Source organism: Chamaea fasciata, unplaced genomic scaffold (assembly GCF_029207755.1).
Source record: "Chamaea fasciata isolate MVZ Bird 193981 ecotype frontalis unplaced genomic scaffold, bChaFas1.0.hap1 SCAF_11, whole genome shotgun sequence".
Lineage (NCBI taxonomy): Eukaryota > Metazoa > Chordata > Aves > Passeriformes > Sylviidae > Chamaea > Chamaea fasciata.
In genome coordinates this window covers 25,170,923-25,191,503 of record NW_027094096.1, presented here as the reverse complement: position 1 = coordinate 25,191,503, position 20,581 = coordinate 25,170,923, and the positions used below count along the sequence as shown (strand labels likewise).

Sequence of the window (20,581 nt, the reverse complement as noted above, 5' to 3'; positions counted from 1 at the left end):
CTCCGTCCACGTAACAAAGCCACCCAAGTTCTCCATTGCTCCTCTTGGTTCCCCCAGCCCTTAACCCTGCTGAACACAGGTGTGAAAGGCCAGTCCCAGTCCCTTCCTCCCGGCTCACCTTGTTCTCCATATATTGTTGGGGGAAGATGATGCTGTGGGAAAAACTGTGGTGGCATGTCCCCAGGTCCAGTGACAGGAGGGTAAAACGCTGTGTGGGAGTTGTGGATGAAGTGGGGATGGTGTGTCAGGTAAGGGGGCAGGTGATGGGTCGGTGAGATGGCCGAGGGGTAGCTGGGAGGGAAACACTCCGGAGACTGCGGCGTCACCACCACCCTCCGGACGCCCGTGTTGTCTTCTATCACCTGCAGAGAAAGGAGCACGTCAGGCAGCATCCGAACCAGGCGCACCTCCAAAACAGCACTGTTCACAGCCCCTCCTCCCACTGGGAAACAGCTGGTCCTTGGGTTTAGCTTGGTGAATAAACACAATTCTAAAATTAATATCAGCAGAAATAACCGCGGTGGTGATGCGGCTTTTCCTGGAGACTCAGATACCCACACTAATCACTGGGAGCTGTACTGCTGCTAGTGATAACTATGTGGGTTAAGGGACAGAATAAACAACCTGCATTTAGGGAGGACAACAACTGAGAAAGGAACACAAAGCACCAAAATAAGCCTACTCATTGGGACTGACCTTACGTTCTGCCCATAAAATTTCCAGCACGGATTGTGACAGTGCCCTGAGAACAGAGTCAGTAACACTTTGGAAAGCAGCTGGCACGGCTGTTGTGGAGAGGCTGCGTGTGTGCACACAGACGTGCACTCTGCAGGAACCTGCTGTGCTGGCCTACATTTGCAAAGCTGCTGCTCCGTTCGTAACAGGTAGCTGCTCAGGACAAACCATAGGGCAGAGGGTTTGTTTCTGTTACAGAGCTGGTCTCTACAGCCACACAAATATGCTCTGGGATACGCGTAACTTGGCCCCCAACGCCATGGTCAAAGCATGTAAAAACAGATGTAGGAAGGTGGAAATGTGCTTAGGCTGAAAAATGTTTTTCAGGTTATAATTTTTCCAGAGTTGTGTTTCTGGAGAACAGTCAAGCAGCCAAATTTCAATCCAGACTTAGGAACCAAGCTTTTCTTGAAGCTCATTCAAAAAACTTCTGCCACTTCTTAAATTAAAAAATACAACCATGCAAGAACGATTACTCTCCCTTCGACTCTGTACGCTGGCACGCACGAGATAGGAAAGCATGAAGGAAGCATAATTTCATTCCACACAACAAACAGGTCGTTAAAACCCCCATTTTCTCTAAACTGACTGACGGCACACAGATGGAGCAGTATCTGTGATGAATATGCTGTATGAGATAAGTGAACACGCACCAAAGGCACCTGCTGCAAGATGCTGCCACTCTCAGCTGATCACCACACCATCAGCTGGAGTTATCCACCCGCCAGCAGCACCAGCAGAAGAGACTCTGCTGTGGATTGCCCGCACTCCAGCGGCTCTCATCACACCCCAGGGTCTTTAAACCACAAAGAAAAATCTGTGCCCTGCAGCGGAGGAATGGGACAGGCACGTGGCTGTTCGCGCCACCTGCGCCGCACAGGACCAGCCCTGCCCAGGGGCAGCGCCCGCAGCCAGCCCTGAGCAGAACTGCTCCAGCAAACACCAGCTCCTGCCTCAGGCAGCAGCGGAGCAAGGGATCACAGGGCAAAATTCACCCAGGAGTAGCTGACCCGATTCCTCCCCCGGGCCACGGTGTGCCCTCAGGCCATGGGCATTTCTGCCTGTTAGCCGTGGGATGTGACCACGGACACACCATTTCTGTGGCTTGGCTGGCCTCTACAGAAGACAGTTTTCTATAGAAAGTTAATTCATTCGCTCGAAACATCTCACATTAAAAGCGCGTTACTTGCTGAGTAACCAAAAGAGTAATTGCTTGGCTTAACATACTTGATTCTACCCTCAGAATTTACGACTTCCACTAGCAGTTTGTCAGCTGCCAGCTTGACATTTCAAAGAATTTACGGAGTCCTCAAAAGACAGCTGAACCTCAGAGATTTAGACTATCACATCCTTTCAACTGCTGCATTTTCAGGCTTCCCATCTCTGCTACTGGTTCTGCTCCCCAGCATCTCCTATCCCGCTGCCAGGTCTCAAACCTGTGCTCTGAAACCTGGAAAAGAGGGAAATCCTTTTCCATGTAGCACGTATTTGAAAAGCAGAACGACTTATCTAGGACTGCACACAGAAATGCTGGATTTAACTCTCAGACTTGGATTATGCTCTAACTTAACTGAGAGAGCAACTTCCTACATCCTGATGTGAGAGGTTTTCATCGTGGCTTTAACTAGTCCGAGCCTCAAAGACAACCCCAAGCCCTTATCTCTGCATCTAGACCAGCTACATGTGCCTTTTGTGCTCTGGTGGAAGATGAATATATTAAGGAACAGATTTAGACAGAGAGCTTGTACACTGAGCAGCACATAATGTAAACCATATTTAAAATTATTAGCATTCAGCTTCCTGAACTATCATCTGTAAAGCAGGGAGGAAGGCTCAGAGCCCCGTCGAAGACCTTTTTCATGAAATTACCCTGCTAGATGAAGCTATAAAATATCAACAGGACTGAGAGAAGCTCAGAGATGAGGGGATAGAATAGGATATTTCAGCTGGGAGGAACCAACAACCACCAACTAGTCCAACTCAAAGGATGAGCCAGCCTTACAAATTACTTTAGTTGAAAAGCCAAGGCACTAATATCTTTTATTTGTTTCCTCCCAGGCCATGAACGCTGACAGCATTCTTGTTATTCCGTGTGCATACATTACAAGTGAACACAAAATCACAGGGGACCTTGCAAAATCCACTTTATTTCCCAATCCTGCAGGGCATTTTCTGTCTGAACTAGAAATTATTGATATACACGTACATTTCTGAAGCTGTACATGCAATCTTTAAACACACTGTTCTGTCCTTAGCAAACTGAAGTCGGCAATCTGATTTATGTGTTATATGCATTAGGTAGCTCTAAAGACTGGAGATACCCCTTGATCTGTAAAACCTGCAGTGGGTAGGCTGTAGTACTGCCACTCTAGGAGACAACACTCAGTCCAACAAAGATAGATAAAATCAGTTTAGACCCATTAATGAAAAAAACATAACTTAGGAGAGAGGCTCAACTTCGCTATTTTAAGAAGAAATCTGCAATTTTTTATATCTGCTTAAAACCATTTGTCACAAACATCATAAATTCATCTGGAAACACTATTAAACAGTCTGTACTTCAGTGCCAAGAATCAACAAAATCCTAATCCCTGTTGAGGTCTCTAGATGCAACTGGAATATTAAAAGTGATTGCTATTACTAACTTTAGCACTTCATATTTAGAGAAAACAAATATCTCCGGTCATTTGGCACTTAGAGACAAACTTTCATTATTTTATGGGGGTTTTTTTCAAACAGTTAGTAGGTAAATTGTCTTTTGCTGGTATTTTTTGTGCTTGCTGGTCTAAATGGCATGCCACCTCAATAACAATACTATTACAGCATAGTTCTGTGTGGGTTTTTTCCCATATTTTAGGGAGTTTAATTGCTATGTGAGGTAGGTGATGATCTTTCAGGGCAGTCTGGGTTAACATTACTCATACACAATAAAACTGCCTCCCCCATTGGTTGCCACATTTTGGGAATGCCATTTTAAATGTTATTTGTTTTCCAGTGCACATATCACTGTAGTAACTAGAGATAATTCTTGTATTCAAAGTCACACTGCTCCATGTTGTCTCATTTTTCTCCACTGAAATTTAATATCACACTCTAAGGAAAAAGGCACGTTAATTGCACACAGGTAAATTGTATCTGTATTTTGTGAGATCCAGTTAAAGAAACAACCACCCTCACTCTGTGTAACACCTTTACTGTATGAGTTTATATGGTAATATGCGAGTAATTTCCACTTACTTTCAAAAAAAACCCCAAACAACCCTTATTTCACTTAAATTTAATGTGCTGGATTCAGCAAGGACATCTGGAGCATGGCCACTGGGTGGACCACAATCAGTACTTCACGAATCCCATAAACTAACCTGAAACTTCATTCATAAATCAATCTGTACCCAAAAACAGTACAGAGTGAGCTCATCCACGAGGCACTTGGATGTCAACATTTTATTTATTCATTTAATTTCTTAAAGATGCCAACCCAATTTCACGCCAGTCGTGGCAAGTTTACACCGCTATCTTTAGAATCCATCAGTATTAAATCAAACACCAAATTAAATCTATACCTTCAAGGTGGAAAATGGACAGATAAATATCTAGAATGCTGGCAAGCATGTTGGGGCACTTTAAATCTAGAATGATACAGTTCCTCAGGACCATGAACTCAAAAGGATCAGCATTTCATGGCTTGCTCCACGTGAGATCTGCACAACCCTCCTTGTGCTCAAAGCTTTAATGAGGAACATCCTGCCCAGAGATGCTTTGATGGACTGCAGTCTGCAAAACAACCCAGACCAGCTCTGTGAGCAGTAAGCCACTCAAAAACAAGGAGACTGTCACTGAAACCTGATGCTAGCCAAACATGCTTTTGGAGGAGAACACCTCTCTTAGGGGACAGGATGTACCCAGGACCAAAATCCTGATTTTTCAAGGATGGGATAAATTTCCTACCATTTTAGATGTCATTTTAAGACATTCCTCTTTCCATAAGTTATGCTTTAGCTCTGTCAAATGCCATGCGCTTGGTGCAGGAATATTGAATTGCAGGACCATGGCTCAAATCGAACACTTCAGACCACAGAAATCCCATGGCAAAAGGAGGCTCTTCAGCACATGGACACCTCATGGTCCAACCGGTAAATCTGTCCTTTAATCTTAAAATATCTGTGCCAGAGATCTTACGTTAACAAACCTGCAAATAAAATTAAGAGTGGAGTTTCATGACAAATTTCTGTGTCCAACTACAGACAAGTAACCTCTCAAATTCAAGTGGAGTTGCTCCAGATTTATTTCAGAGAGCAGTCCTCAGCCAGTAGCACTAAACAAACAAGTTAATGATCCTGCTTTTTGACATTTTCATTTTTCTAGTTCTCCTGATTACAACCCTGATTCAAGCCCTCCTTCCCTCCCCCCGGACATATAACGAAAAGCAGGAACAACAACCCAGGAGGATGCCCCCAAATTTAACACCTTAGCCTCCAAATCCTTAATCTCACCTAACAGCTGAAGCCAAAAAAGTTGGCATCAAACACACTTAATGCAGATTTCTCTGCCATGTCACCTTCCACAACCAACTTTCACAGCAGAGATATTGTCCACCAAGAGCACAGCAAGGAATTTCTCCCCTCGTTTATATTTAACTAACCCCTAGCCCACAAAGAATCGCAGGGACATGAACCCTGATCTGATAGCTCGTATCTGCCAGAGGTGCACAGAGGTTTGTCTGCTGAACAGATAACGGAAAATACTGGCTCTTTGAAGAGCCGGTCTTTTGAGAGCAAAACCATAGCATGAAAGATTTGAACTGGTGGTGCGTATTTGTTCTCTATTATTTTCCTGGATAATTTCCTGCCCTGGCTAAGCCTCATCATTGGGAACATCTCCTCAGCATCAACAAAACCAGCTTCTAGTCACAATTATTACCATGGTCCTTGAAGTCTAGAAACAGAGTCTGTGTTTGTGCTGCTTCCAGAGGAGCTGACCATGCAGGGCTCACATCCTCCTGCCAATTTTTCCGAAGAGGTGATGAAGCACCACGTTAATCCAGGGTTGCAGTTGTTCGATAACTCATGTAATATTCAGGGCTAACACAGCTCACACAGGCTTGGCACGACGAAATGGAAATAAGATTTCATGCCCTTTTTTTAATAGGCACTGTTGCTTCTCGGCAGGGGTATTGCTTTCTGCCTGACTCTTAGATGTACACTTTGGGGACAAATCAAACGAAAAATCAAATATATTTTGATTCATAACCCAGAGTGCATTAATTTGCTTTACGGCCTTTCCCTTGACACGTTAAATTTAGGTTGTGTTCTAATTGTTTATCATAAAAGGCTTGGTTTAACTACCAAGCAATAGACAAAAGCAAGAGCAAATAAGGCGGAGACGTTTATTACAACAAAGAGCTAATTTCATTACTACAGACTTCCAACTACCATTTAATATGAAGCAGTCTGAAAGGCAAGAGGCTCACCCACCACAGAACAGAACACACATTCCACTGCAGAAAAGTGCCGAACACAGAGTTTCCCCCTAGAACTTTACAACATATTTCCAGCTCTCTGGAAAAACTGCTTCAGAAGAGGCTTTTTGGTTGGATTTTTTCTGGTTAAGAAACTACTTAAAGGCTTCTTTAGTGGAATTATTATGGTGCCCCACAAAAAGCTTTACAGAAGAACTGGGCTCAGACAGAGATAGAGCTGGAAGGCTTTCATCCCTCAGGCTTGGAAAGCATTCCAATTATACCCAGCCACTGATCTCAGCACAGAGGTGGAGAGGTATAAACATTTTAATATTAAAAAGGTGTTAAAATTATTTGAAAGGAAGAATAAATCTTTAGATAAACCTCTGCATGATATGGGCCAGTTTATTAAATTAGGGGAGCCCATGAGGAGCATTAGGCAGCAAATGCTCAAAACTCCAACCACTCCCCTTGGGAGGACTGAGGAGCAGGGGGACCACCCTGACATCCTGCCCTCTCTCCAAGGCTGGCTAACAAATTCCCCCTTACTTGAAGTGTGTTTTCACTCTGTTCAGAAGTCAAAATACCACAGAGTGATTGCAGTATTTTGTGGGATTTAAGTATGACGCCATCCACAATTTTTCAGAATTACACAAGCTCACATGTTTCCTGGGGAGGGGAAGAGGCTCCAGGACATCATTTATTTTCTGCTTAACAAGATGCCAAACGATATCTATCAAAAGTCCTTACGCTATTCATCAAGGATATCTGAAATACTTTGTGTACTTTTAAGGAAGCTTTTGGTCCAGGTCTCAATGAAAATGGCGAAATTATTGGATTTATTGTATTGTTCACAGCTGTTACGCCTCATATCATTCTTTTGGTTTGGTGGTTTTTTCCCCTTACCTCAGAAAGAGTCCAAACTTTGCAGAAGATGGAAGGAACAGACTGGTAATCTGGGGTTATTTACATGGAAGAGCAGTAGCTGTTCAAGAGTTCCAAAACCTAACAGCTTTGTGAAACCTTTTCCATTTTTTTCCATAAATAGATAGTTAAATCACATTTATTCTTGAAAACACACCAAACCCCCCAGTTCCTGGTACGCTGCAGCATTTCTGCTGGGAAGATACTGAGGACCAACAGCATATTTTAAAGCTAGAGTGGCTCCTTCTCTCACTTCCTTGGTCTCCTACCCCTTCGGACGGTCACACAAGAACTTGAGGCATTACCCAACACCAAGGACTTCTCCCCCTCTCACAAACAACACAAGCTGCATTTATATGCTCAGTCTGTGTGCAGAGCTTTTGCTGGTGCTCAAACCCCAAATCAAACACGAACACCAGGGTGTGAAGGTGCACACCCCTGGTCACCTGTGCAAATGTGAATGTACTATCAGTAAAGAGCACGAGCACGAAAAGGTGTATTACCATTTTCATTAAAACTTCCAAATTAAACTTCAGCCAAGTAGACTTCTCTATGTGGATCAATGCTTTGGCTTTTTCATTTTAAAACTGTTATTGTTTGAATAATAAAGGTTTTAATTCTTCAAGAAGCATACCTGTGAGATATAACCGGGAGGCACATGAATAGGGGGAATGGATCCATTGGGTGACATCATGGGAACCTCTGCTGGTCCTAATAAAAAGAGAGTAATAAGATATCAGTTTTTTAAAAAAAAAATAGCAAAATTGCTTAGAAAAGGTTAAAAATAGCTTTATTTTTGAAGCCTGCAATAACAAAATGAGCAGCTCCACTAATTTCTGGTATATGGAAAATGCCTCGTGCCATCATTCTGAGAATAAGATCATTGTATCAATGACTTTACCATATATTCTGCTGAAATAATATTTTCATCATAAACCAGCTAGAACATAGACTTTATATTACCCACTGATCAACTTATACAGCATTAAGCAGTAACACAATATGTCCTTTAGCAGCCCACAATTCCTATATTGAACTCTGGTTAAGTTATTCTTGTCAAAGGCATAGGAGCAGGGAACAAAGCAGAAACTGTGCAGCCTGGAATTAGGCAGCTCCCAAGGAAAGCGTCCAATTGTAGCAGGAAAAAAAAAAAAAAAAAAGTCACATATGTGAAAAACTATCTATCTATTTAAGAATGCACAAAGACCAAATTCATTATCTCAGCTATTCAGACTAACCTTGGAATGTGGTTATACAAGCAAGAAGCTTATGGTTTCCACTCTGAAATCCAGCCCTGAACATGCAAGTTCCATTTTGAGGCACTGAGTACAAGTACAACAAAGCAAGTGCCATAACCACTGTGCTTCTGGAAATGGAGCCTCACAGCTAAAAGAAAGTGTCTAGATAAAATGGAAATAGCTCTCTCAACTGCTCATTGATTCACCCATTAACTTCGGGAACATCACATGGAGCAGTCAGTAAAACCAACCCCCCAGACATCAGACAGATGTCAGCAATCAGAGTTTACTGCTTGGAAAGGAAAAAAATAATTTCATTCCTTTCGTATTACATATTAAAATCTGACACTGAACTGTTAATTAGCCCATTTGCCCCCATAGTCTAACTCCTGAGAGGAGCTCAGCAGGACTCTGCTTTTGGCCACTGCAAGCTGAATTTCAGCTTTGACTGACAACACGAAAGGTAACTCCATCACTTTCTCTGATTGAGAAGCCATCCAACATCTCCAAACCAGATCACATTCTAGGGAAGGAAGCTGAACACTAAAACATATGAAGCACATCAGGCACAGATGGGATGCAATGGCCTGTAGGAGTGACTGCTCCTAAAATTTAGACTAATCTAATGAAACCTCACACAACAAACTGAGTCACAGTCTGTTATCTGATATCAGCAAAACCAGTCCACATTAAATTAGCAGTCATTCCCTATCCATCTGCATTTTTATACTCCTGCTGCTTCTGGTACAATCAGCAGAACTTCCCACCTCCCAAAACCCAAGTTACACGCAGGAATCCACCCGAGTTATTTTTACCCACTCTTATCTTGGTTTGTTTTCTCTATCCAGTTATTTACAGTCTAACCAGCCCCTACAGCTTTTACTACTCTAGATTTGATCTAGATTTGAAATATGGTAAACCATCAAGTGTATCAGGCAAATAGGAACTCCGAAGCTCAAATTTAAATATTTTGGATCAGGTTTTGCTGGACTTCATACTTTCCTACACTTAACTATGTGGGGAACTTTACCTACACTACAGGCCCAGTAAGAGGAAAAAAATATTATTACTTATTATTCAGCTCATATGGTTTTCTCTCTTACCCTATGGCCCTCGCAGCAGCATTTGTCTCCACAGACAGCCAACAATTTTAGTGTCAATGGAAAAAAAATTCAGCCTCAGCAGTAAGTGATTATTGGGAAGGCGCTGCCATGTAAATGGCTTTATTTAAATCCATCAAAAATATGAAGTGACAATTGGTTCAAAAGAGAAATATTGTTCGAATGAATGTGTTTTCCCAATGAATAAAAATCTTTGCAAACTTCTTTTGAGTTTTTTGTTTCTCTCTGAATCCGCTTTAGTCTGTACACACTGCCAACTTTTGCTCCACAGTAAGCTGGACAGTACATAAAAGGTAAAGGCTGATATTGTGAACATGCAATGATGTTTTTTCAGGATTTAATCCACACTGGGTTATCAAGAGCTGTTCAGTTCTTCAGGACAGAACATGCTTGAAAATATGTAAAATGAATAGTTAACAGCTATGTGACACATTCCTTGTCAGTGACATCTCAGACTCAAAAAACTGTGAGAGAAACTGTTGATATAAATAAAAGAATCCTGAGTTCACCATTTAAACAGACAATAATTTCAATACTGCCTGTAAATGTTGCTCAGTAGAATGAAGTTTTAAGCATAACCTGCTTCAGCCCCTCACCAAAACTTCTTATAGCTGGACTGGCCAATCATTCTCAAAAATAGCTACTCTGACTAGGAAGTAAACTTTAAAACGGAACAGCTTTGGAGTTTCTACAAAGAGAGCACACATATACAACAAATAAGCAGCACGGCATGCCTCATATCTGTCCTTCCAAACCTTGTGCCAACTGCTCATGTGGAGTAGCGATCTACTTGCAGGAAGAAATCAAACTCCCACACTGATACTGTTGACTATAACACTTCCACTCCAATAAAAAAAAAAAAAAGTAATATTGTGTTTTATCATCAAAACGTGCACCGTGCAAGATGAGTCTTAACCTTGCATATGACCCACGAACTGTTAAAGCCATTTGGATAACAGGTTTTAAGAGACTGACAGCCTGGTGATTTGCAGCTAGATTTTGTTTCCACTGCTTTGATTTCAGGGTTAGCCAAATGACTTTAGCACACATTATTGCATTCCTCTCATCAACCGTATCAAAACAACTTCAAGAGGTAGTAAAATAAAGACCCCCACCTCCACAGCTCAATGAGTCCCAGCAATTATTAAACATTCTTCTTGTTGTCTAATCATATCCCTGAATTAACACTAAAACAAAACCATGCCTTTTGATTGGCTTGAGTTTTGGTTGGTTGGTTGGTTGGTTGGTTGTGGGGTTGGGCTTTTTGGAGTATTTTTGGTTATTTCAAATAGTTTTGACCTGTTAAAAAAGCAGAACTTTAGAGGAGGATGTTATGAACTCTACAGGATGGACGTAAGTAATGCACACTCTTGGGAACCACAGCTTTGCGAGTTTTAATTGAAGCTTGTGGTTCAGTACAAAGTTTACTTTAAGAGAGAAAACGTCCATCCATTCTGTCAGAGATGCTGCACACTGAAGTGAGCTCGCTGGAGCACTTTTCAAACCTGTTAACAAATGCAGATTGTCTGCTGAGTTCCTAATGAAACTGAGCCAGCAGCGCTTGGCCACCTCTGCTGACAAAGCCAGTGGCCAAATTCCACCCCGAGCTCCTTTCCCGGGAATACAGCACATCTCCTCTGGCTCCTGGAGGGCTGCTCTGTCCAAAACGCAGGTGCAAGGAAATGATTCCCCCTCCTCTGAAAGGAGAGAAAAGCAGGAGCCACCAGGATGGAGGCACCAACGTCCACCTCCCCAGGCAGGGGACAGACCCCACTTGTCCCCAGCTGGCAGAGCACAGTTTTCCTATTTCTAACACGTCAATATTTAACAGAGTAAAACTTTGAATAAGTGAAAGAAGCAACTCAGTCTCATATAGTGGCAGAACTAATTAACACCTTGACACCCCAGCCTGAGCCTTTCCTCCTCTTCCCAAACACCTATTCCCTCGTGCTGCTCTGTCACCCCTCTGATGGCATTAAAGCTGATTATTTGAACTATTTCAGATAACTAAAAAGGTTTAGCAAATCTATTGCCTCTTTAAAAAATACGAAAATGACAGCAACCATCCTATTCCTTCTTGTGCCATGTTTTATTGGGTGATTTTATTGCACGTCAAAACAGGGCTCCCTTCCACTTCTGCCTCCCACTTTTCCCTGCCAAGAGGATGTTTCTGTCAAGCAGAGATTGACAGTTCTTCTGGTCATTTTTATTCCTTCTGGAATAATGTCACAATGTACTTGAGAAACTTCTGTCCCAAGATTTTCAAGGCTAATTATAGCCTGGCTTGCAACCCATGACACTTTCAAAATTCTTGTACAAAACCACTTTTGGAATAAGTATGCTTTTTTCCTTGTTCCCTAGTGACCTTTAATGCATGCATTAAACTGATTAAAGATCACTTTAATCAGTTTTCTTTCCTTAAATTATAGAAGCCAGAATCTGGCATTTCAGTTCCTCCAGCTACAGCAACACTTCTTTCCCATTTCTCTCCTTCCACATAACGTTATAGGGCAAAAGAAGTCATTTTACCATCCCATTTTCGTGAGTGCTCACAGAGCACTGCTTTTCTTTATTATGTCCCCTGCAGAATATTTTTCACATCCAGCTCCAGCACATGGGCATATGTTTTACACAGAGTTTCTAGTGACTGGTTTGCAATGACCAAACTCGACCAGGCTTCATTACTAAGTTCCCATTCTGAGAGCAGTTACTGGAAATATCCTTAAGTTCAGGAATTTCTCAGCCCTGTTTCCAGCAAACACATAGCAAATTTACCATTTCCCACCACAATACCTGCACTAGCAGAGAAACAATATGAAATTTAGTGATTTTGCAATTTGAGTCTGAAAATTAAGAATCCTGTACGTTTTAATAACAAGAACCTACTGAACTAGCTAAGTGAAAAATTAAATCCAGGGAGGCAAATGCATTAAATTTTATAAAGCTTAACAGTTAAAATTAACCCATGAAAAATTATTCTGCCTCTCCCTGACTCACAACAAAACTGGTATCACATCTTGCACATGTGGTGTTCTCAGGAAGTAAATCTATGGAGCAAGAGGTGTGACAGAATGAAAAGGAGAGATAATTAAAGGGCAAATTGGTCTGCTTTGCTAAAACAAATGACCCAGGGCTTGCTGACCTTGGCTGGGACCCAAGGGTTTGCATTTTCACATGGATGAGCAGCTGTTCCGGAACAATTTCCTCAATGAAACAAGCACAAACAGGCTCCCTGTCAGGCACACGTGTCTTCTCCCTCCACTCGGTTATTCTCAAAGCAGCTTATGGACTAAACAAGGTGATGACAAGAAAAAAAAAAAAAAAACAAAAAAAAACCCTGGATCCTTCCATTCATCTTCCTTCCCTCACAGCAGAGCTGTGGTGAGCATTCTCCCCAGCATTTTGGCCACAGCCTAGAACTCTTCGTTAGCGCAAGCAAACGTGAGCATATCACAGCATTTCACAAAAACCTTTAAACCAGGATGTACAGAGCTTTCACATGCCAGGATCACCACAGTTTTGAGCCGCCCTCTCTCCTAGACAAGTGCTAATTCAGCCACTAACTTAACTCTGTTCGCATACAGTACAGGGCAGAGTTAACTCCCAGGTGTCTATTCCAGTTCCTAGGGCACAGGAGCTTAAATCTGCTGCTGATCAAGATCTAAATACTTTGTCCTTAGATCAGTGTGAATTTGTAGATTAAAGCAGCTCCACGTTAGAGAGAAAAGGAGTAGCTTTAACAATATTAAGGGCTTCAAGGGTTGACGGCTTTAAAAAATACCTTTGGAGAAGTCTGAAATGGCAAAAAAAAAAGTCCCACTCATGCTGCGTTCAACCTGCCAGAGGCAGGGTAGTGAAAGGTGCTAAAATAATGTTACCTGTGCTCTGATAAATGCTAAGAAATGTGTCCAGCACTTGGCCATCCCCATGGCACCAGCTCATGCCTGAAATAGGCAGCAGGCAGAGTTTTATCCTGCTTATCCCTACAGATTTGTCAATATTTTTGAGACAGTCTCATTTACACACCAAGATGTGAATAAAAGGATGTCTGCCACATGCCCATTCACATTCTGGCACCTCAACTGCTTATTTTCTATTCAGATCACAATTGAGTAGTAGAATGAAGTCATTCCTTCACCTTTGAAGAGTACAAAAACATTACCAAAACCCTCAAGTCTAACAGAAATGGCTCCACGAATTTCCAATTATCTTGGATCCCACAACAAATGACTATTCAAATGCGAATGGAACAGCTAAAAGGGGGAAAAAAAAAAAAGTCAGCATGAGAAATCCTGCAGGTGCATGGCCTAACTACCGAGCACAGTCACCTTTGAACACACAAACACAGGGTCTGACAGTGGAGACTGGAGCATTTTTGATGTAGGTAGCACACACTTCGCGAACTCCTTGTGACTTCTACGACCACTTCGTGTTTTTCCTAAATCCCAGTACTACAAACACAACAGTTCTTTACTCACTCTCACGGATTGTCATGTCAATTTGCCGTAAATATAATTAAAAATAAGATGCCAAACCGATGCAAATCATAAAATACACTCTGGTGTCTTGGAGTTTCAGTGCACAATCGTTACCAAGCCCAAACTGCAAACCGCAAACGCTCCCATGACACGTTCAGCCCCTGGACTCCGCAGCCACAGACCCGACGGGACCAGCCACGCTCCAGTCTGGGTTTGACTGATGCTTTCAACATGTGCAGGCAAACTCAACTCAACCAAACGTCCAACCAAACTGCTCAGAAATCCTTGCTAAACGCAGCCAGCAGACAGCTCCTGGAGCAGTTTCTGGCTTATTTACGCGACAGCACCTTTGCTGTTTACACTGGAGCCTCTTGAAAGGCGTTTGCGTTACCGGCGTTTGCTGCACGCAGCGCGAGGCTCGAGCACGTCCAACCCGCACTTAAACAACAGCACCCCAACGCTTTCATGTCAGAACCACCACAATTCCTACCCAGCAGTGTGCTGGTTTGCAATGTGTGTCTCCCAGATGTTGTGTTCTGGTCTGGGGCATGTTCTAGAAATAATGCGGTAACCTGTAAAAACAGGAAATTAACTAAAAGCTATCGGTTGCCCCAACATGCCCTGTCCAAAGCTACCACAGTACTACAGCACTCACACAGCAGCACTATTTCAGCTGAATTCTGAGAGGAAACCAGGTGAAACGCTCACTTTTTTCCACCACGGAACTATGAATTAATAACTTTCCAAGCACCAAACGTTTGTTGTTCCAAACATGAAGTGGTTTGAATTTGGACATACTCATCCTGAGAGCATGAAGAGCTGTCCCGCTCCTCACCTGCCATCCTGCACCTTGGTTTTGGGGTTCCCCACACTTCACTGATTTAACAAGCAGAGAAGAGTCCAGACAAGGTCAACAGGCTGTTTAGCAGCCTGGCACATCCTCTCCTGGTGAATCCACAGCTTCTCCTCCTGCCATGGGGCTGGAAGGGAAGGAGAAAGCACCTGGGGACAAGGACCCAGTCCCAGAGCATACAGCTACCCTACACCAGTGACAAAACATCACTGGCCACACTCTGCAGTGAAGATATTTAAATTTACACATTACGAGAAGCTTGGACAATCTAAAGCTCACCAAATTCTCTACAAAAAAGGTTGGGCAAGTAAATTTGCTCAGCCACAGAGAATGGAGCTGGACAAGGGGGATTCTTGCTGTTTTTCAACACTCCCAGGTGGGTTTTGTTCCTTTTTTTAAACTAGACTAATAGATCTATCACTCTAGAGTATCAATTTACAGGCAATATTTTGGGAGAGAACATTTTTTGTTTTTGTTGTTTTGAACAGAAATGGAGTGTTTTCCTGTCCTAATCTGAACAAACAAGTCGCAGTCTTTTGCTGAAATAAACCCTTTCTGATGGTTGGCTCACCAGCCGCTACTGCGAAAACACTTGCAAGAGTATGTTGCAATACTTCAAGCATTGAAAATAAGCATATTCCCATGGCAATTCACCAGATGGGCTACAGATTGTAAATCATAAATGTCTAGACTGAAACACAAGAGACAAACATCTGTCTAAAATCAGTTGACTTGAATGGCAAATACTGTTAAATAAATTAGGACTACTTTGGAAACAAAGAGAACAACCAACTACTTGAAAACATCTGAAATGAATCCATTAGCACACAAGCCACAACACAATAACCTGAAACTGGAGAGACATTCATTTCGTGAGGAATATTAGCCCAAGATGACATCCTGCCATCTGAGGCAGGAGCACAAAAGCGTTTCTGTGACCCAGCACCACGTTACCCCACAAGGACTCACGAATCCATGCCCAGAACATCTGGCTGGAGCAGGGTTGTTATTCCCCTCGCTTCACAAGTCAAACTGTGGGACAAAGTAATGAAATGCCTGATGCAGGGTCACACAGGAAGTTTGTGGGAACGCAACTGGACGCAAACCCAGAATAGGATTTAGGTCATACAGCAATATTTAAGCCTGACTGAAACTTCAGACTGCAAAAAAATTGTAGGGTGTCGCAGAAAAAAAATACTCTGCTTTGGGAAAAAAGTAAGTCTTCCTCATGTCTACTCTCTTCTTTCTCCTTTGCATAACCCTTTGCTTCACGACAGAAATATGCCAGAATGTCCACGGATGAAAAGAGAGAACAGCACTACCAAGAAATGAGGGAGAGAAGAGACTTTGCACAGAAAACTGCAGCCTGGCCCCTGCGTGAGGCTGCAAGAGAGAAAAGGAGACCACAAAGCCGAATTCAGAAATGGGGAAAACCCATCATGTAACTGCTGCCGAGCCCCACAAATGATGGGAGATCTCTGTCAGCATCAGGCTTCACTTCTGCATAAAAAGAAATCTAATTTATCAAGTTTTTACACTGCTAAAGTAGGAACAGCTAAAGGAGGATTAGGACCCTCCAGATCAGCTTGTCACCACACCTATATCTCCAGTGGACTAACTTTTAACCAGAGCTTAGTCTCAAGGGAAACAGATGGCCTGAAACAAGAATTTTTTTACTTCTGCACCACTTACCAACAGCATTTCCATTTGCATACAATTTGACATTACTTGCCTCAAAGACAAACAACAAACCATGAGAACATCACTAAAAATGTTATTTTTCCCTTTTCAATTTTGAAACGGCTCTTCAACACATTCTAGTGATATGAATGCTTTTTGGGGAGTGCGTGTGGGCATGTGCCAGCTTCCAGCCACGTTTATAAAAGGGCATTCACTCCCAGAAAGTTTTGTTCTCTGCAACAGGTTTATACAAATACTGAACACTCAGCTCTGAGCACAATCTCCATCAAAGCCAGCAATAATTATACAACACCACTTTCCTGCAACAGTAGAAGAAAAATGCTCCAATTATTCACAATATAATTATTTCATCCCCATGGCAACACCAGAAGGACTGTACAATCAGCAACAGACCCAAACCTGGCCAACAATGAAGTTACACAGAACATTCACTTCCACCTGCCCCAAACAAGGCAGCAATTAGGTGATGGCTGTTCTTCACCTGTCCACCCACAGGGAGAAATATCAGCAAGGCAGTGAAAACAAAACCAAACCTCCAGCCCTCCCTCCCTCCCTCCCTCCCCAGCCAGCACTGCCACAGTGCCACCCATCACCATCAAAGGGCTGACGAGCTTTATTTGTGACAAGTTTGGATCCTGAACTTCGGTGAATCATCTGAAAGTCTCTGTTTGAATGTGCTCATCAAAAAACCCAGCAATTACTATCCACCTGTCACAAACAAGCACTCTTCATCGTGGGAGGGTGGCGAGGGAACGAGAAGCGTCGGAACTGCTGGTTCTCAGGTACATGCTGGGCTGTTTTGTGAGGCTGTGGTGAGCTGCCAACCCCCTGGAGTAAAAAGCACACTTCGTATACACGTAAGACATATACATTTTTCATTCGTACATATATATATTAAGTATTAAAACCAAATTTCACTCTATATTAATATTCTCTGTCCCTCTCTTGGGAGTTTTATTACGGTACTGCACTTATACCGGAATTAATGCAGAAAAAAGGCAAGCTGAAATGCAAAGTATGACATTCAGCACAGGGCTTGGAGATGATGCTGGTGAGCCCAGGGCTTTCCCAGCTGAGGCTTGCTCACCAGAGGCAGAGCCATCTCCCTCCTTCACAGGGGTTTCACAATTGAATTCCCATTAAGAACTAAAAAATTAAAAGCTGCATCTTAAGTGGAGAAGTCTCAAGCAGAGCATTGTTCTCCTGGATCAGAGAATGCAGCAGCCAAGCATTTCCCTGAATCAGGCAGCTGCTGGAGCACCAGCTCTACCTGAGCCTCTCCTGGCTGATGCTGCTTCTTCAGCATCTCCAGTGACTGAAGCTCCACGAAATCCCCACCGGCGTCCTCCACTGCCAACCTGCCTTTGCATTGAAACGAACTTACACCTCTTTCCTTTAACACTTTTGCTTCTTCACTCTCCACTCACAACAGAGGAGCCTTCTGCTACTTCCATTCCAGCAGCCTGTCCTGAAATCCCTCCCTGCCCCATCTCCTTCCAGCCTGCCCTTCCACAGCCCAACCAAAACCCATTTTCCAAGCTTTTCTCACAGCGTGTGCTCACAGAGCTCCAATTCCCTTGGCTGCTGGTCTCTGAACATCTTGCAGTCAGGCCAGGCCTAAAGGAAGGTGCTCAAATCCCACCTGAGAGCCACCTGAACCCCAGTGAGGCACGGGAAGCTGGTTATGCTGGCTCTGCTTCCTCCTCACGGCTTCAGCTCCAGCAGACTCTTCCTCAGCTGCACACTGGCTGTCCCAGAAAGGCACTAACTCACTTTTTCACATCCTGCTCTCATTTATAAACATTCAAGGTGAGGAGGAAGGCTGTGAGTCACCAGGTTATGCTTGAAGGGCCCCGTCACCCTCCCCTGGTTTTCACTTCATCTCTCATATTTCTAAGCTGAGCCTTTGCACGGAGCACGTTAGTTGACTTGCGTTCAAAACATGCCTCTGGGCTACTGACAGCGTTGCATCCTTCAAAGAATACGCCATAAATTCTTATTTCCCACGTCCCCAGATAAAAAAATCCCAGCACACAGCGTGATGTAGTGGGAGAGTGAGATTCTGCCCTTTCTAAATAAACTGTCAGTGAGAGCCAAATATCATGTAATTAACTAAATTATTCTAATTACTCAAATAACACTTCTAACCAGGAAAGTTCTAGGACAGTTCCCCCATAGCACGTTTGAAATACTCTTTGAGTTTTCAGGTGCATTAAAGGGAGTTTCTTGTTGGCTACAGCAACTGCCAAACTGATTTACTACCCAAAACATTCATCCTGCAGCTTGCTAGAGATTAAAAGCCCCCCTTCCTCCAGGGAGTGAGCATTTCAACTGGCCATCACTCTTCAGAGCTTATTAAAAAGTTTTCAAACACGGGAGTAAAACATTTTTCTTTCAGCGTTCCCGGGTCTTCGGCGTCTCCGTCCCGGCGGAGGAAGGAGAGCCGCGCCTCGCCCGGGGCTGCCTCCATTCAGGAGGCTCCACGGGCACAGTTGTGTTGGAATAATCCCATTTTTGGGGCCCTTCCCAGGCTGAGGAGGTCCGCAGAGGGATTTACCCACACAGCACAGGAGCCCGCCATGACAACTCCACCCGCGGGGCCTGGAATTTGCAGAGAGGATCGGGGGGCGGGGGGCTCGGGGAGAAGGGATTTAGCCACTTCTCAGCTATTCCAGGAATGCTCTTGATTTCCTCTTAACAACCTCAGGTTGAAAAACTGTCCTCTGAATTATTTGAATTTCTACTTCAGCTCTGTTGCTGGGATCTAACGTCTCAGTTGGTAAAGGAAGAGTCCAATGGGAAGGGAGGGGAAGTGGCAGCTAAGAAAACTTGAGTAGTGGGTTATTTAAAAAAAAAAAACAACCTGCAAGTATTTTTCAAAAGGTAAAATTCTAAAACGTGTCTTTGATCATTGTGGTTTGCACGCGCAAACAAGTGGAAGGACTGTGTGTGCCCTGACAGAAATGGGGAGCACAGCAGCCTTAACTCCATCTTAGAATCACAGACTGGTTCGGGAAGGATGGGACCTTTAAAGCTCCTCCAGTTCCGCCCCCTGCCCTAGCTTCCACTAGGCCAGGCTGCTCCAAGTCCCATCCTGCCTGGCCCAGAACACTTCCAGGGCTGGGATCAACTGACTGATTAAAACACAAGTCTCACCCACCTTGTTTCATTTTATTTATTTTTAAGCAATAAAAAAAGGGAGAAAATCCTTTTTCTTTGCATTTCTGCACATAAACAACTATCCACCTTTGATGTAGGCAGAAACCATAAATTCTGCTCAAAACCTCTTGAGTTTGAACGGTGTTTTTAATTCCCCAAAACTTCATACAGGTATAACTGTGCAACTCGAGCATTCTGCCCACAACCAAAGTGCTTCACTCTCAAAAAAGGAAGATTCTGCAGGTGTGTTCTTCCTTTTCTTCCTCCTCACTTCCACTCACACAGTGAACAGCACTTATTTGTTTCTAAACCATTTCAGTGACCAGGCAGCACTGATGAAAGCACAGGAATACCTGGAGTCAGAGTCACTGCACATCCAAAAGCACCTAACAGGGAGCAAAACAACTCACTGGGTCATACGAGCTTGTGCATTAGCTCTCCCAGCACACAATTTAAAAAAATAAAATAACAAAAACAATTTGTCCCGGTGACTCAGAGTCTCCATGGCTCGAAGAAAGCCCTGTTTCTGTAACACTGCATCATGCTGGCTTCTGATCTATTCTCATGGGGCTCAGGCTCGTGACTCAACTGTTTTCCCCGGTATTTGCTCATGCAGTTGCCCATCAAGAAGTTACTGAAATCCGCAGGCATCATAAGGTTTGGCTAAGAGGAAAATAATGCAGAGAAATCAGTACCACTGGGAAATATAAAAAACTTTCTATCACTGTTAACTACTTTGGAAGTCCAGAAATTAACACTCACCAACCTTTCTGGTTAAAGACTGCCTTATTCACCACAAGTCTGATGTCAAGACTGCAGTGATGTTCAGCAACTGAGCTGGGAAACATCAGAAAAAAGCACTTTGGAGAAACACACCTAATGCACCGGCTGCTTTAATTGCTGGGAGTGCTTGA

General features: G+C 43.2%; 1 protein-coding gene across 1 annotated transcript in view; it reads right to left on the bottom strand.

Annotated features, from left to right (window-relative positions):
- The window catches only part of FNDC3B (fibronectin type III domain containing 3B), a 185,319-nt gene that overhangs the window by 85,200 nt on the left and 79,538 nt on the right, over positions 1–20,581 (bottom strand). Inside the window, exons 4-5 of the mRNA XM_066193735.1 lie at positions 7,752–7,828; positions 119–362 (exon numbers count right to left, since the gene is read on the bottom strand). Of these exons, the coding sequence (XP_066049832.1) occupies positions 119–362; positions 7,752–7,828 (321 nt within the window). The remainder of the gene's footprint in view (positions 1–118; positions 363–7,751; positions 7,829–20,581) is intronic.